At 35.7% G+C, this 18,654-nt stretch overlaps 1 protein-coding gene across 2 annotated transcripts in view; it reads right to left on the reverse strand.

Moving 5' to 3' along the window:
• Positions 1-18,654, reverse strand: part of CRPPA (CDP-L-ribitol pyrophosphorylase A) — a 108,691-nt gene that overhangs the window by 73,632 nt on the left and 16,405 nt on the right. For both annotated transcript variants that reach the window (XM_059485919.1, XM_059485910.1), the window contains exon 3: positions 10,145-10,294. In XM_059485919.1, the coding sequence (XP_059341902.1) occupies positions 10,145-10,294 (150 nt within the window). The remainder of the gene's footprint in view (positions 1-10,144; positions 10,295-18,654) is intronic.

Genomic DNA, 18,654 nt, shown 5'->3' on the forward strand with positions numbered 1-18,654 from the left:
CTGGCAGAGCTCAAGAAACATTTCAATAATGCTCTTAAGTGCTGGGACTACTGGGGATGTCCTCGGCAGGGCCAGGAATTGGATTCAGTGATCCTTATGGTCCCTTCCAACTCAGGATATTCTACGATTCTACAAGAAATCCAGAATACTTGTGAAGAAAATTCTTACTGACCCAGGTATACAACCATTCTCATTCTAAGTCTTCTGTATGTAATTCAGTGTACATCTAGATTGAAGTAACAATACAAAAATCTGTTTAAAACTCTTATTCTTTCTAAAGTCCCTTTATTACTGAAAGCCTTTTTAACATAAGTTTGACAGTGTACAGTTAACTGAACTTGACATGCACACATAGCTTTGTGAAACAATAGACATAGTTTAAGTTTCAGACCACAGATTTGAAATGATGGAAACAGCTGGAAATATTGGCACAATACATATCCACAAAAGAAAGAAAACATAATAGTTTAGCTCTTTAAATGACACAGAAGGAAATATGTTACTTAAAAATGCTTTTGTACTGTTGAATATTCAAAGGCATTCTAATAGGTAGCTTTGGGGAAACTTTTTTGTGGGTAGTTTTTTTTGTTTGTTTTCCAACAGTGGATATTTGAATAAAGTGCTACGAGTGGAATGAGATACAGATTTTAGGAATACACAAAGTCTTCTTCCTCTTCCCCCAAATTTGTTTGAAAACATTTTGAAAAATACTACTACTTCCTAAAATGCAAGGTGTAAACATAGAATAAGAGGTTAGAGAAAAGAGCAGCTATGCAGCCTGTGTCTCCCTGGTATTTAATTTACTGTATCTTTATATGGAAACTGGCAACCATAAAACAGAACCAGCACAGATAAAAAAAAAAGGTTCAATACAGGACTGTTATTTTCTTATATTTTCATCATTCCTTAGTTTATAATGATACAAAACAATATTCTTTTATGCATGAACTGAAAGAAAAATTTCAGATATGCTTCTTTATACAGGTATCTTTAAAGCCTGTGTAGAGACAGTGTTTTCACTTCCCTAACCCTTGAATGTGTAATCTTTAGCACTTTTTCCACTGTCAGCAGCCTATCCATTTTATTCTCCCATGTAAATCCATTCAGTAACAATATCAGAACACTTGCCCTTAAAATGCATAACTAATCAACAATAGCAGAGCCTTAGGATTTTTCCAGATCCTGGCAAATCAATTTTCCATGGCTGAAATGCCAGAATAAATCATGAACATTCATCATCGGGAACATTTTACTGAGTTAAGAAAAGAAGTAGACACAAACTCTCACTGAACCTGAATTGGCCCATTTTTATAATATTTTATAAAGATTTTTTTTGCCATGCTCATTACCATTGAAACCAAAAATTGCTGAATCCAACAGTGGATTTGCAGAAAGTACTCAGTCTACATCAATATGCCACAGCTAAATAAGAGACAGCAGAAGCAGCAAACAGAAGGAGGAAACATGAATGAGGAAACATTGAGATCAACATAAATCAGATTATCTCATCTCTGAAACTATTTTTACTGTAGTTAATTATTAAAACTGTTGTGACAAGCATCCAGATGCAGTAGTAGTGAGGAGAAGAAATAAAGAAATTTACTCCCTAACAGAATTAAGCAAGCCTTTTTTTACACGATCTGTATATATATCCCAAAATCTTTCAGTGCAGTAACTGCAAGTGCCTTTCCTGTACATGCCATGATTTCATGGCAATCTGCCATTAAGCCCCTGAACATTTCCTGATTGCTCATTGCAACATTTTGGTACTCATGCTGCTTCCAAGTACACTAAATATATACACCCATATTTTAGTTACAACATGAAGAAATAAGAAAATGGCGATAATCTATGTGACAAGAATAGCAGTCAAAACACTGTGTTAGGACTCATTGTTTACACTTTTTAAATTATCTTGCAAATTGGAAAAATACTTGGGAAGCAATTATTTGGACAAGACAAAGACAAGAAAAATCTTGCCCTCATGTAGAAAAGACAGATTATTTAGGTTATTCTAAGAATATTTGAAGACATAATTGTTCACATTCTCCCAATAAAGAGATTTTTAAATACATCCCATGATAAAATTAAGAAACCAACAGATAATTTAATCAAGGTTGGAAGCAAAGGCAAGCCAAATTCAGGCCAAGCTAAAATGTATTTTTAAATTTTAAAATTTTTTAACAGATAAGACTGTTCTTGGAACAATTTACTTCAGAAAAATCACCTCTTGAATTATGCAAGATTTTAAATGGTCCTTTTCCTTGCCTTTCAATACACCAAACTGTCAATAACAAGAGATTAAAACCTCTAGCTTCACTACCTTGTCTCCTCTGTTACTCTCAGAACACGCAGCAGATGACAATTTAGGTGGGTGGTCTCCCATACACAGGGTACCAGGATCCCCACTCAGTATTCAGCATTTTCTGAGCCTGTGCCAAACAGGTGATTCTCATGGATACAGGACACTTACCAGGGTAAAGCCAGTAACACAACAGTATTCTCATAATCCAATCTAATTTCCAACTTGAATATTTGCATTGTGTCTTCTTAGCATACACCTTCCAAATTATACCTGAAGACAAAATGTCTTTTCACTGCCATAGAGATGCCAAATTTCACCCATGGAGTAGAAGCTTTGCACCACTGCAGCAAACAGTTCCAAGAGCTAATATGTGAATTTGCAAAGTTCTTTGAGATCCTACAGGATGAGGAGTGACATAAAATGGAAGTAATTATCCCATTAGCAAAAAACCTTTTTTTTTCTTGTGCAAGGCATTAGAATCTCTCCAAACATTCTTGTGGCAGAATTTAATTAGGGCAAGGTGGGGATTCAGACAATATCCTGGCTCTACCATTGTGCCAAAGAACTAATCAAGTACAGAACTATCTAAACTACCATAGTTTTCTCCAGACCACCAATCTAGCTTCACTTTTTGAATAAAAGAAAGCATTACTAACAAAATTTATTTTAGCACATTTACCCTGAAAAGTATTCTTTAGAATTGGGTAGGCTTTAAGGACAGGAAAAATTATTTATTCCTCCCTGTTCCTCAGGGTAAAGTCGTCAGGTTAAAAAGATGCTAGATGGAATAGCATATCTCTTTGGAAAATATCTCAGTGTTACAACCTGCAGAATATAAAAATTAGGATATTCATTTAGGTGAGGTTGTAGTTAAACACTCTGCATGCATCAGCCTGATGAATGGAGAAAGGCAGAACCTCTGCAAAACTGCCTTATTAAAAAATTAGCACCATAGCAATTTTGCATCAAAACAAGGAAAAAATTACCAGCTTTCAGTGTGCATTAAATGGAACAGAACTCAGGTTCTACTGAAGTTCCAAATAAACATTTTTTTTCAAATGTGACTAAAACAAGTCATGAAATCAAAGCTGAAATGGACCACAACAATGAAAGGGTGCTGCTGATGATGTGAAATTTCTCATGTAAGAAGAAACAGATTACCTAACACTTAGTAGTAGACGGATTTCCTTGTCAAACCATTATATCTAAAATCCTAATGACCTATGAAAAATCAGAAATGCTTCCTTTTTGTAAGATTATTTCATATGCTTAGATTGTACATTGGAAAAGTCACAGATATTTGCCATCTTCATACAAGTAGTACACCAATAATTAAAACCAGGGCTGGGAACTTCAAAAAACTGTTCAGCTGAGTATTCAGCTAACTTGGACCAACCAAGTAGGTAGTTACACTAAAACTGTAAACAGATGGAAGAATGATGCCTTTAAGATTCCATACAAAGAACATTGGTTTGTAGTACTGCCTTCATACAAATCATACTACAAGATTACTGTTAGTCTAGCCAGCTCTTGCCTAATTCACAAATCACTTCTTGATTCAGTATTTCAGAATACCTTTAATGAGAAGGAAGAATACCTATAGACACAAACTAGAATGCAGAATTAGGACAAATACAATAATGGTATTACATGGCATATATTTCTAAGACCTGAACATATAACTATAAACTGTAAAAGTAAAGTGGGTGACTAGAGCCTGGGGATGTGGAAAAGGAAGTGGACCTACACACACACAGAGCATACAAAAACTGCAAAATCATTTTGAATAAGAATGAATTTTGAATATAAATTATCACAAGACAATACACTTAATAAAAGATTCCTGATTTTTTTAAAAAAAGACCAAGGCCAAGAAACAACCCAGTACAACTTACAATAAAACATATATTCTGTGCACTATTTGTCATATGTTTCAAACAATGGTGATCTCTTTTTCAGAGCTTTTACACTACACTAAATATGAACAGCTCTGACCCATACCACTAACTCAGGACGGAAGAGAATCAGACAAAAAAAATTATCTCCAACTGAATGCTTACAGGAGATAAAATATTAAGTTGGTAAACCTTGGTGACAACTTACATGCCTTGATATACACAAAGTTTCATGTTTGGTGAATGTTAAAAATAAAGGTTGAGGTGCCTTGAAGATTCAGATATCTTTAGTCTTGGCAAGCAGATGAGCAGTGGTTTTTTCAGGATTCCAGCACTAGAATTAAATGCCCAAATTTTGTCTCATTTATGTCTTGATCCTTCAGTCCTTTTTCAGAATCTGACCCTTTCTCCCAAAGTTGCCAAGGTTTTAGTCAACAATTTGTCTACTACCGTTCATCTAATCGCTTTTTGCTCCTGGCAATAATAATTTGACAGACATTGATGTTTTTAACAAAGAATGAAGCCACAGGAAAATCCCCAAATCAGTCTAGACATTTTGCCTCGAAGGACTTTGCCTGACCTATGCCAAAATATTGCTAAACTGCTACAGCTGACTCCATTTCCCTGCTACAGAGGATACTAAAATGCTTCACACATGTTTGAAAAAGAATGCCAGTAATGTTGTGCCCTTTCAAAAAGTACTTTAGAAGATTACAAAATCCACATGTAATACACTCCCTATTATTTACATACAGAAAAGACAATACTTTGAGCAAATACTTTTACAATGGCCCTAACAATAGCCAACTTCCTTTCTTAGTCTGGCAAGATCTTCCCTGAACATTTCTAGGGGTTTGTTAGAGGAGAACCATTTTAGGATTTCCTTTTCTTCCACTAATGACCAGGTTGGACAGTTCGCAGACTATCTCTTTCCCCATCTCCACCCAATCCATGGACATCTTGCAATGATGTTTTTGGGGAGTGGAAGAACATCTGCCTCCCAGAATTCAGCATCAAAGTATGTGAATGATTCTCTCTGACACACTATTGTTGTGTATCTTGTCATTACTATGTTTATATATAGCTGTTCTCTCCTATGCAGGCAGATGTTGTAATGGCCCATAAGTAAATGTAATTGCTTAATATTCAAAGAGTGTTTAATATTGGCTATGAAGAGTTACACTAATTCAGTGTAGCCCCAAAATGTACTAATCCCTACATATTTTCTGCACAGATTAGAGAGAATGCCTAAGATCACACTGATCTGTGTGGATATCTGTAAGGAGGTTACAAACATGAATCAGAGAAATGTCTCTAAACATGTTGAAGCTCATTCTCCTTCAATGAGTATTCCTGCTTCCTGTTCCTATTTTTTTTTCACTTCAGCTTCATTGTTCTGATTAGCTAAATATAAACTTCCATGCTCTGCAAAAGGTCTACTATGGACAGATGATTAAACTAACTATACATGTAATACAAACACCCCACCCTCCCCAAAAAGTATGTAATTCCTGCAATAAATTTCCACAGATATAGCAGATCTTGAGGAAAATTGTAAAATAATGTATAAATTATCAGCAGAACAAAAATGTGTACTTTTTAAGTAAGATTCTTAAAAAGCTAACCCTTAATTTGGAATTAGTGATCAGACTTTGCCATACCACTCACATATCAACGATTCCTGCACACAGCATTCTAACATATCCTGCTCTTTTTTCAGCTGTTGGTAACTATTCCCTCTCACAAGGTTCTTGGCTTCCCTGGACTGGTGGCACTGGTGAGCAACTCTCTGGTATTCTCCACACCCATACTAACAACTCCTTAACCATCGCATCATCTCAGCAGGGCTGTTTGTTTGCATATCTGACATAGAAGCTGGTCAGAATCTCCCACCTACCCCACTCCTCTTCTGCTTCCATTTTTGGTTATTTCTCTTCCAGATCATGGAAGGGTAATGCTTTTTAAATGTTACTGTTACCTTTCTTGCTTTAGCAGATGTATTTCAAGTGTTCAATGCTTTGAGTATTTCAGCCTTTATGTACAGTAGGTGCATTACTTTGTACAGAACACATGACATGACACAACACGATGCTTTGTGTAAAAGACCAAAAAAATCTTTGAGATCTTTGTGCATTTCACAATATGTCAAAAACAAGTATTACAAAAATCAGTCTCAGCCTACTCTGATTAAAGGAAAATGGTAGTCTACCTGACTTCCTGATACTCTAATTCTTTTAAAAGGTACTGCTCCAGGGAACACTTGACTTCTGGAAAGTGAAGTCTTTCCCCCCCCCACCTCCTCCCAGGCTTGCAGGCTCATACTCCACTTGTTCCTATTTAAATTAAGAAGTGGAACAGAAACATGAAACTACCTTAAGCAAAAATGAACAAGTCTGGTCTAAGGAATCTATGCCTTATTTGCTATCTTTGGATAGGATGGATTTTCAATTAACACTTAAACTTTCTTGATTTTCATTGGGATTGATAAAAATAGAAAAAAAACCAAGTATTTTTAAAGATTAGGAAATTGTTATTAACATAATAAAATAAAAATAATTTTTAAAGAGTTCCATTGGCTGATTTTGCCCCAGATAGTTCAGACCTGAAGTAAATCATAGATTCTGCCAATTTTTTGGAACTTTTCCAGAGGTTTTACTAGTTATTAGAGATTTGCATTTTTGGTTTTAAATTTTTTTATTTGTCCATTTACTATGGTTCATTACATTGTGCAGGAAAGGAGAATTCACAAATTAGGACATAGCAGAACTAAGAGTAGTGATGCAACACCACTAAACAAATTTATATGTCCTTTTTATTCCCTAAACAAATTTATACGTCCTTTTACCTAAAATCCTGAGGAAAATCCCAGGCTAACATAAAGCCTCCCACCTGCAAGACCCACACACAGTTATTTGCATTGGTCACTTGTCCACCCCGAGCCAGATACACATTGTACAAATAAAATTGGTAACTTTTATAAATATTATAAAGCTTATAAATTGTATAAATTTGAAAGTTAATAGTTATGAAGTCAGAAGTCTTGGCATCATAACAGTTAAAGCAGAAAGTAATATGTGTCTGAACAAAGATCTGTTTGGAATACTTGTTTTAGGCAACAGGGAAGATGCAAGACTGAAAACTAAATTAAAAGCATCACAATGAAATGCAGGTGAACAACCTGACTGAATTCCTCAAAATCTGCCCTGGATTTTTGGCACCAAATGTGAAGGGGATTCCCTGTAGTACACATATATTTTAAGATACTAGTGTAAATCAAACTTTTGATATTTATACATAAAACTAATTAGAGGAGATTCAACAGGTCATGTATTTTTCCCCAAGTCACTACTATCCTTTTTTTATTTGAGCTAGAAATGGAAAATGTTTTCTAAGGAAATTACTTAATTTGGTAAAAATCATACAAATATATTTTTCCATATATTAATAGTGTTAATACCTTACTCTGTTCTAGTTCTAGATAAATTTAAAACAGCTATAAAAGGAGAAGCACCTCTAGACAAATTTAAAACAGCTATAAAAGGAGAAACACCTCTAGACTGCTCTTCCCAGATTGCTATCAGAGAAGAAGAGCCAAAAAACTGCAGATAGCAAAGCTGTAAGGGTCAGGTATCTGACCTTTAACTAAATTTTGCAACTTGTGGTAAATGTATTCAGATACTCACAAACATATCTGGAAGTCAACAGTCTGAACCTACCTACTCACATCTGACAGTGCACTTAAATAGAGATGGAGTTTGAAAGCAGTATTCCACATTACCACTATGTAACTGCAAAGCTTGTGTTATTCAAAGCACTAATTCAAATGGACAGTTTCTTTCCAAGGAATGCATGTTTGACTGTTGTTTTTCCCCACACTGTTGTTGCATAAAGGTCACAACTGTATAAAATACACAGGCATGGGATCATGATCCCAGGCAGAGTCAGCCAAAACAAATTCCATTCCCAGCTTCGTGAATGACTTGCAACATGACTAACAAAATTAGTTTCTCGTCTTTGTTCATCTGTACAATGGTACTTACCTTCACCAGGCTATGGGAAGTGATTATGGATACCTTAACATTTAGAAAGCATCATAAACTGCATCCATTCCTACAAAAATCTGTCCTACAGTAGCTTGACTAGGTTTTTCAGGACAACGATTATCTGTCTTTTTTTATTTGTTTGTACAGTTCCCAGAACAATAGGGTCTTAATCCTTGACTTGGACAGCTAGACACCATTGAAACATAAATTATTAGGAAACAATATGAGTTGAGAGATTTTAGCAAAGTGTTATACTTCCCAAGGGTCCAGGCACAGAGCATTAAAATGACCCGAATTTAGCCAAAGCAAAGGAAACTGGAGACAAGAAACCATAGCCTTGGTTGCTTCTAACAACTTTGGTGGCTTGTTCTTGAAAGAGCAGGGATACAAAAAAGAAGACTGATGGAATGCATATGTGAGAAAAAACTCTATTCAGAGGAGCACAGGAACTGCAAATATAGTTGTCTTTTTAGTGAGGCATTTAAGACAAGAGCTTTTTATGTATTTGCCAGCTCTACCGTATTTTCAAATTATAAAAAAAAAACATGGTAGAAAAAGTACTGGGTTTTTTGGGGGGTGGAGGGGAAGGTGGTTGCAAGAAACAGCACATAAATATGAAATTTGCTAAAAGATACACACATCAAAAAGGGTTGTATAACCAACAGCAGCAGTGGTTTCTTGAGATGCGTTCTTATGCACACAGAGGATACATTTCTTATAAGTATACCCACTACATTCAAGGTAGAATCTCAGAAGTATCAGCTGTGTGTCATATACTAAGAACAACCCCCTGCCTCCTGTCAGAAGCAAAAAGGTTGAAGCCAGTCCAATCACTTGAGTAGCTCTTCATTTTGGATAGGCCTTCATCTTCAGCATTTAATATCTTCAAGTATCAAGCATAAAGGGTATGACATAGAATTTGTGCCAACATTTCTAAGGAAAACAATTACTGAACAATTAAGTAACAGCTTCTTCATTGCCTGTCCTCACATTTTTCTCTTGTTAGTGATTTCTAAGCTTTGTACTCTCTGAAAGTGAGTATCAGAAACTTGGGCTTGTTTAGAATTGAAAGACTGATGGGAAGCATGACTGTCAGCATGAACATGAAAAATAATTGCTTCCAAGTGACAAATGAAGAAATGCTCTGCTTCCAGTCAGTCTGGAAGATACCTGGACAGGCAATTTCCACAAGGTGATGAATGAAAAGGAAGCAGTGCTGAGACGAAAGCCTGGAATGTTTCCAGTAAACTGTGAATGCAGGGTGGGGCAAATGAAAGCAGTCTTCAGGGCAAATTAAGGCAAAAGAGTCAGGGTTTAATACATTACCCACAACTTTAATTTTCCTGAATAAAGTTAATTTCAAAGTAATATATTAGGAAAAAATGAAAAATTACAACAGAGACAAGTAAACTATTTTCAGCCACTAATCAAAGTATGTAATACACATGCAACAAGAAACAGAATGAACATTTACCTAGATATAGCATGTTATATTATCTCAGTATTTTAGAACAGCCTGTATCCCACTAAATTACTATAAAATGTCATTATTACACTGTGCATCCAAAACCCTTTGATACTCTCAGTCGACAATACTTTATACAGACACCTGACTTGAAACATATAAACCACTCATTTAAGTATTTAATACACAATAATGTCTTTCCAGCCATTTAGACCTATCACCCCCTCTTGTATTTAAAAGGTAACTAATCAAAAATTTGAATAAATTAGAATTATAAGCCTTTTTTAAAAAACTCAGAAGTAATAAGCATTCAGTTTGATGTAATCTGAAATAGGTTCTGAAGCTCTATTCTTGAAAGAAGAGAAATAAAGTTACCTTTTTCTTTTTTTAACTGAAGTAAATGGAAAAAAGGTCTTAGAAAGCCTTAATATCTCACCTGTTGGTATGCTTCATAGATTATATCAAACAAGAAAGCCTGAGGCATTTCACTTGCTCTGTACCTGGCACGTTCCAGTGAGTGGTCCAAGCAGCCATCAGCAGCAGAGGCAATAACAGTAGAAACTAAAGGACGAATTGCTCCTGCTGCCTGTGGAACAAAACACAATGAGAGACCTAAATGTTATCCATATTAATTTATATCACAAAGCTTTTGTCAAAAAAAGCTTGAAAATTCAGATTTTTCCTTCTTTATCTTTTCTATTTGTCATAATCTGTAAATCACGCTACTTAATCTGTATGAGACTTTCAAGATTAATGTAGCAATGGAAGACTGTATAAGAACACTTCAAGGGAAAATTTACCAAAAAAAGAAAGAAACCATAAGCCCTTCATAAACATCTACTGCAAATACATGTACAGTTCTAAGATATACATTCTTCAGACTTTCTTCTCTATACACTGTAGGCAGTTTCCATGAGGACAGGTCTAGGCCTATTCAGAGAGCAAACAGCAGCAGACACAGCTGAGAAGTCTTGACAATCCACAACACCTATTGCTTTCACAGATCTCAACTTGATCTAAATAGATCTGAATTGATCAGAACTAAGCTGCAAGAAAAGTTTCAGAAAATTGAGCTTGTTCCTCTGTGCTGAATTCACCCTGTGAAATACTGAGTTACCACACTTACCAGAGAAATCAGAGGGAACACAGCAGATACATCTGAAAGTACTCAATATCCAGCAGCACAGTGCTGCAGAGCAGATATTTATATGCTTATATTTCAGTTTTAGTTTGCTTAGGTTTGAAATAAACTGAACATTTATTTACCTTTGATTTTTTCATCAATATATAATATTAAAGATCTGTGGCATCTCTGAAACAGAACTCTCCTACATGGCTTTAGGCATTTTGATAGCAGAAAGTTACCCACAATTCATCAGTAACTTATGAAATGCTCATGTGCTTTGGATGTAGCTTAAGACACTTGGGACAAGAGTGATCCATACAATAATGAAGAGAATGCAATGGCAGAACACTGCTTACCAAGTCACAGGGCAAAAAAGCATGCTCTCCATCAATGATAACCACTGCTCCATCATGCTCTCCATCAATGCTAAACACTGAGAACAGCATCTTCACACTATTCTGCTAATTATGAATTTTTAAGATGAATAAAAAAAGAATAATTTATGCTATTTCAAGATATGTGGATATATCCAACATCTTAAGAGTATGCCTAGAGAATAATTCCCAGTGGTGAATTCTGACACTCTTTACTGCAGACTCATATTTTCTGAGGTTTAGTGAATTTTGACACAGAAAAAAAATAGGTCCCTTATTACAAATGAGCAATTTTACTTATCACTGTTGGCAAATCCTGCCCTAATACGAGTCCTGTCCATTCTTAGAAGATTTCTGACCTCAGATAATCATAAAATGGCAGAAAAAGACAAAAAAGTTCTTGCAACCTCAGAAGAGAAAGAACAAATTCTCTTCCCTCTCCCTTTTACACTACTAAACAATAAAACAAAGGCAAAAACAGTTTGCATGTTGAGCACTTCATGAGCTCCAAATTACAGTTTCTCAGTTCATTTTTTTACAGAATGAATACAGAGATGTAAACCAATTTCTCATGCCCAAATAGTTCTGATATGCATAACCAACCAGGGCAGGGTGAAGGAAGAGTCAAGATTCAAAAGATAAATGTGAGAAGAGAAATATCTGAAGTACTTTCTCAAAATCTGAAAAGCACTTTTCCTTTCTAATACATGGAAAGAGATACCTATACAAAAGCTACATGGAGTAAAACACTATCATCCAAAGACAAAATGTGGTACAGAAAGGTCAGTAAAAAGCAGGCAATCACATTAGAACTGTCTGTAAAGAATCTCAAGAAGTCATCTAGGCCACCTTTCTGTCCTAGCCAGGATGAATTTTATTTCTCTAATAGAAAAGACAAACTGAGAAAACTAAACACCACTATAATTTTAGTAATATGTCAGTGTATTAAATGAGGTGTAAATTTAACAGATGTACTTAGAGCAAAAGCTATGCATAGCAGAAGTAGAGACTAAATTATCTGCAACTTGTCCCCTCTCTATTTCCTATGATTCAAGGACATGGATTATTACATCTATATCCCAGCTGCTGGGCATTTGGACTATGTTATTTTGCTGTGCCATCATACTTTAATTGGTCACACACACACATACACATAAAATTATAAAATTAGAAGGTCATGGGAAAAGAGAGAGAGCAGCATGTTACCCACAGTTTTTCTGTAATGAGCTATATATTTGAATTTTTATTTCTGGAACAGTTACCATTCCAGAAAGCCATTTAGCAAAAGAGGCTTCCTTAGGCTGATCCAATATTTTATTACAGTTTTTAACAATCCTGTCATGTTACATTTTCAGCATAAAACAGGCTAGAAGAATACAATGTGACTTGCGTAACCAAATCTCACAAGTGAAACATGCACTCTGAGGAACAAAAAACCAAACTGCAATTCTAAATAAAATTGAATACTCAGAATTGTGTTCTTAAAAGAACTCAGAAACACATTGTTTTCTTGCCATCTGGTTTATTGCACAATAAAAAATTATGAATATCTGTATTGGTATCTTTGTGACAATACTGAACCACAACTCCTGCTCTGCTGAGGCCTAGCTCTTCCAAACAATTCAGAATGACCTAATTTCTACTAAATCCAAATGCAATATTTTTTTTAAACTCTGCAATTAACTTCTCAAGTAATTGAAAGCTTCACGGCACTTAACATTTAACAAGTGCATTTTTTAAACAACTAGAGTTTTATTTTACAATACCCCATAACTGAGTCCAGCGTGGCAGGGTGAGTTTTTCTCCCTCTCCTCCTGCCACTTCAATAGGAAATCACAAGTTGGGCACAATAAGATTTTTTTCTGCAGCAGGTCCCCTCAAACTATACCTGACACTGATTGAAAAAATGAAATTTAATACAAAGAATAAGATTCATGGCTGACTTCTGATCACACAAAGGAGAGAAATTCTGTGTATGCAAAAACAGGATAATAAGCAGTCATTTGATTTAAAAGAAAGCCTCAGCTTTTACTCCAGAAAAAGACAACTCAGTCCATGACTGAAAGCAGAATGGAGAGCTCTGGTACCTAGTAAAGCCAAGAAGTTTCAACTGTTCAGAAAAACTTCATATGATAAAGAGCTGCAGTCCAAAACCCCAAAAGCTGAGCTTGAGCACACTTGCTAAGGTGCAGCACTGAGTCAAAACCTTAAAATCTTGAGACAAGGTACAGAAACTGATTCTGTTTTGCTCACTACTGGCTCACTTTCCACAGGACCTTTTTCTTTCCACAAACACACATGAGCTGTCTCAACCAGATGATGTGACCCATCACAGGGCTGCATTTGCCACCTCAGTGACACATGAACTGCATTAATTCCTAAGGCCACTTTCAAACTGTGTGAAATTGGGACCAAGCAAGAGAAAACACTGGCCTGTGGCCCTGTACTTTTTTCATAAGGCACAAGAGAGCTGAGTCCCAAATGCAGGAATCTTTGCAGCTGCAGTACTGCTGGCAACATCCCTGAGCTGCTATAAGGCAACAGAGCTGCCAAACCCCGCTGGCTTACACAGACCTCACCACTCGTGCTTCTGCTTCCAAAACTGGCTCATTGCATCTTCATTCGTGGTCTAGGCACAACAATTGGCATGGGAAATCAAAAGAATTGAGCTGTGAGTTTTGTCTTATATACAGGCCGAGGAGGGGCATGTTTTAAGGATATATGCCTCATTCTGCAGTACTTCTCTCTGGTTAGCACAAATCTTCCCCCCACTCTGAAAAGCACAAAGCCTTTCTGAATTCCACCTAGCAGCCTTGCAATGAACTGAATGGGGAGTTTAGGAATTTAAGACATGGCTATAGACTACATTTTTTCATTCAGAAACTTAAATATTAGGGCACAGTAGGGACAATATTACAATGAGGCAGTATTGCATCTAAATGGACTTCTGTCCCTGATAATTGTGGGGTGTAAGTGGAGAACACAATCATTCAGCTAGTCCACATCTATTCAGTTACAATAGCAAGCATTTTAATCTTGGCAAGGGATTGCCATGTTGGTTTTTGCAGTTATAAATCAGTAATAAAAAATTATTTCTATATTAGTAAAAGAGAATATATACTGAGTTTCAGGTATTTGAATTTTATTTGTTCTAATTTGAGAAGTATTGACTTGCTCTTTACATCAGGAATGCACTTTCTCAGTATTTAGCCTGGCTCTCAGGTGAGGACTTGAGTTCAGACATGAACTTAAAAATTAATAAAACAAAGAAAACCTATCCTCATTTAAAATTATAAGTACTTGCTAATGTCACTGTAGTTCTAAAAGTCTTTTTTGCACTTTAAATTACCATACCACAAAATACATATGATATGTGAGTCTAAAGCAAGTGCCTGGGTCTTATACTGACATTTCCCTACTCAAGAGTACTTGTCTTCCAATTTATAATAATTTTAAGCCAGACTTCAAGTAGGTTTGCTTTCAAAATCACACAGAAAATGCATCACACACCCTTCCTGAAGGTGAAGTGGATAGTTTAACTGAATTTCTTTAAATGTGCACTTTACAGCCTTCAAGCCACCCTACTTCAAACACATTCAAGCACTAACCTTGGCATGTCCAGGAAATGCATTTCTTTTCCTCGTTTTTGCACATTTTGTTAAATAAATCAGTTAAAGTATCCAAATATGAGTGACCAAGCTCTTAAAATACTGTTCCATAGCATAACAGACATTGAAACAAATACCACTAACTTGATATTTTTCTTTTGCAAATAAAATATTGGAAGAAAAAAACAACCTTTTAATCTATAACTTCCTTAAAGCAATGCTAAAATGTCCTAAGAGCGCAGAATTCTATGAACTTCAGGGGAAGGGACAGAGACCTGTCCCTCAGAGGCAAGCACATCCATTGATCTGGTGTAACTGAACCCACTTCCAGACACTTTTTGAAACAACAGGTGTCTTTTAGGACTCATTTTAAACTGCACAAATCAAAAACATTTACAAAAAGGTTCTGTCTCTTGTGTTCATTTTTTTGCATAATTGCCTAGACCATAACATGCATTCAAGAATTAAAGATTCAATGGTGACTGAAAAAAAGGTAGAGAATGAAGTGCATGAGGAAGGTCAGTATAACAAAGCATCACAAGTGTTTCCAGTGGATCCAAGGTGTACTAACCCATCTTTTCACTAAACAGTAACATATTGTTCTCAGTTTATCATACTTCCAGTCCAACAAGATGTTGTTTAGATGTGCGTATTCAGTGAATCCATAACCAGGATGAGCTTTAAGATCAGACAGCAAAATCAGTTCAAGGACTGCTGAATCCAAAAAGTATCAATGACATGTTTTATTACAAAATTAAATATGAATTTTTAGATCACAGAAGTTGACACACAACATAACAATTTGGCTAACATAATGAAGTACAGCTTACTTTTACTGAAAATTCATAAATAATTAAAATCCTCATTTTATTTATAATAAGGTTATATTAGGTAGTAAAACCCAAACAGAACCCATTAAAATTTTCATAAGGATTAGGGAGGGAGATGGAGCTGTTATCAAAAGCAACAAATTATCCAGCTTACAGATATCCAAAACACACTGCAGTATTCACCAGGGACCAGCACTCCCCACCTACAGCACAACACACCAAGAACAAGTTATCATGGAGCCAAAAGGTCCAAAAGAGCATGATAACCAACACACATCGCTGATTTGGTCATTCCGGATAGCCAGTGCTGAAACAGAACAATGATAAATAGCTGCAAATCTCAACAAATTGAATGAAATGGACTAGGAATAATAAAAAAAAAAAAAAAAAAAAAAAGTTGCAGTGGCACAAAATCCTTACAAAAAATGTCAGAACTACAATTCCTTTTGTTTTAGAACAGTGTGGTAACAAGTTCAGACAACCACAGATCCTCCGTGCTAGCCTACTAAAACAAAAGTATGCTGTGTCTTTGGCATGCTTACCTTGTCCCCAGTAAGCCCCAAGTACTAACACAGACCCCCAAAGTCCAGCCACACCACCAGCCTGGAACCCTCAGCTTAAGAGAGTGGGAATGACAGCTTACAACTTTACAGAGTCTAGTCATAAATAAGCAAAGCCTTCCATCTCTCTAACATGACTTCTTTTCACTTTTTGATTACACCAACAATACTTTTCTTCTCCATTCATAGCCTCTGCCTCCCCTGAAATTCATTTTCCCTATGCTATCTTCTCAGCTGTCTAGTACCATTAAGTGTATATTTTATGTTTTATTTCTTTAATATTTAAATCATTCCAACTAACAATTCAATGTTTCAATATTACTTAGGAATAGGCCTGATATGAGACATAGAAAAACAAGCCTTTGAGTGCTAAGTTTAAAAGAATGCTCCTATTCTTAAGCTTTTACATGTTTTCTCAATATTCATATTTATACATTTTAATTCTTTATTCAGACTTGTTTTCAGCTCTGACAAGCAAAATATGACTGAAGCAAGACTCACAAATAATTTAGCCACCCTGCCTTAGAAAAAATAAATTTGCCTCGCATATATACACTGAAAACAGAAGTACATTAGAAATACATTTTCATCATTTCAAAGCAGCTAACTTCTTTGAAACTGTATGCTGGAGATGGTGGGGCTTGTCACACTTAGTAGGGCCACTATATCTATCTTGGAATACCATTAAAGTCAGTTTTATAACTGTGAACTTGGTAAACATACAAGCAATTTTATCTTGCTTTGCCATGAAGACAAGAATTGCATTAGGACACTGGTGAACTACGTAACAATAACAATCAATGTTAATTTAGACAAGCTAGGTATCTAACAGTTTACAAATATGTCCTGGAATGGTTTTTGCTGGGTGAAAGACTGTTTATATGTTTCCAAACACTACCATCTCATAGGGATTTCAGTCTAAATTAGGTCTGGCTATGAACCAGCAAAAGATGCTCAGAATAACTATGATTAATTTCTTCTCATTTTTTTCCAACAAACTGTTTCCACATGTTACTACAGGGAGAGTATTCTTTTACACAGATCAAACTACTTTCCAGGAAGGGCATTCACAGCCATCTACAGTATGAAAAAAAATACAGAAATAAACACAGTATCTCTGATACATGAAACAGGTAGAAATCTGCACTTCTATTCAGACATTTGCATTCAAACTAATTGTATCTACAGTAATCAACATACTTCAGACACAATCAGTAATTACCATTTGAGTTAGAAGAATTGTCTCCACTGAAAGAGTTCCTATTTCAAATTTATCAAATAGAACCTTCAAAGCAAAATTCAAAAAGTTAATTATAAGATTAAAATATTTCACATATTGAAGAGGATGTTCTTTTCAGATTCCTTCTATATCTAATAAAAGAAAAGGCACATAACCTTTTTTGTAAAATAAAGCAATTAGAGAATTACTTCTAATAAACATTTACGGTATAGCATTAAAATACCATATTTTAACCTTTTCTTCTTACGTTTCTTTTTTTTTTTTTGTTTTCATTTTCTGTATTTTGTATCCAGCTCTTATCTAGGACTACATTTTTTTTCTATAACCAAAATTTTAATCTATAAGAAGTTATATGATTCCAGTGCAGAAATGGAAGATTTAGGGTATTTCCTCTTCCAATCTATAGAAATCCTAGCAAAACAACTCTCTTTCAAGGGACAAGATGGAGGCAGAAACAAAGTCATGACACAAGCCATAAGCCACCACGCCTTTACAAAAGTGCAGTTGAAAACAACTGCTCAACCACGCAAGCAAAGTTTTCTAAACTTGGATGTGAACACTTGTTCAAGCCCAAACTAGCCAAGCTTCCAAACTGAACTAATACAAGCCTGCACATGGTCCTCAGAGTTCATAACCTCATTCTGCACCCAGAACCCACCTACTTTCTGGATAGCAAGGCAAGGCAGCAGTTTGGTCGCATGGTCTTAACTCAAAGCTGTCACCATCTGCCCCCATAACTAATTTTGTAGATGTTGTGTCCAAAGGACCCCCCAAGCCATCTGCGCACTTCTCTTGAAGGACCAGATACAGCATGGAGTCACTCAGGACTACAGGGCAAGTAAGATGACTCAGTAAAGGACAGTGCACCACAATAAAGGTAGAGGTGCTCTCATTAGCATGCAGAAACGTAAGTTTGAGTCCAGGACATAGCATACTTTCACCCACACTCACACCCAGACTCTCCCATGTAGCATAGACATAACTTATGTGACTGTGCTGTGGTGGGGCCAGGATTCCTTCTACCTATTCCTTCTACTGACAAACAAGCACAATCTGCAACCTGGGTTGTGTATCCATTAGAAATTAGGTCTGAAGAAAAAGGATTACCTTCTTTCTGCAAGGGTATCTTCTTTAACAAAAAGAATAATTCTTAAATTACCTTATTTTGAATTTTTTTGGGCAAAAGAAAAAACCAAAAGACAAAATTC

This window comes from Ammospiza nelsoni, chromosome 1 (genome assembly GCF_027579445.1).
Source record: "Ammospiza nelsoni isolate bAmmNel1 chromosome 1, bAmmNel1.pri, whole genome shotgun sequence".
NCBI lineage: Eukaryota > Metazoa > Chordata > Aves > Passeriformes > Passerellidae > Ammospiza > Ammospiza nelsoni.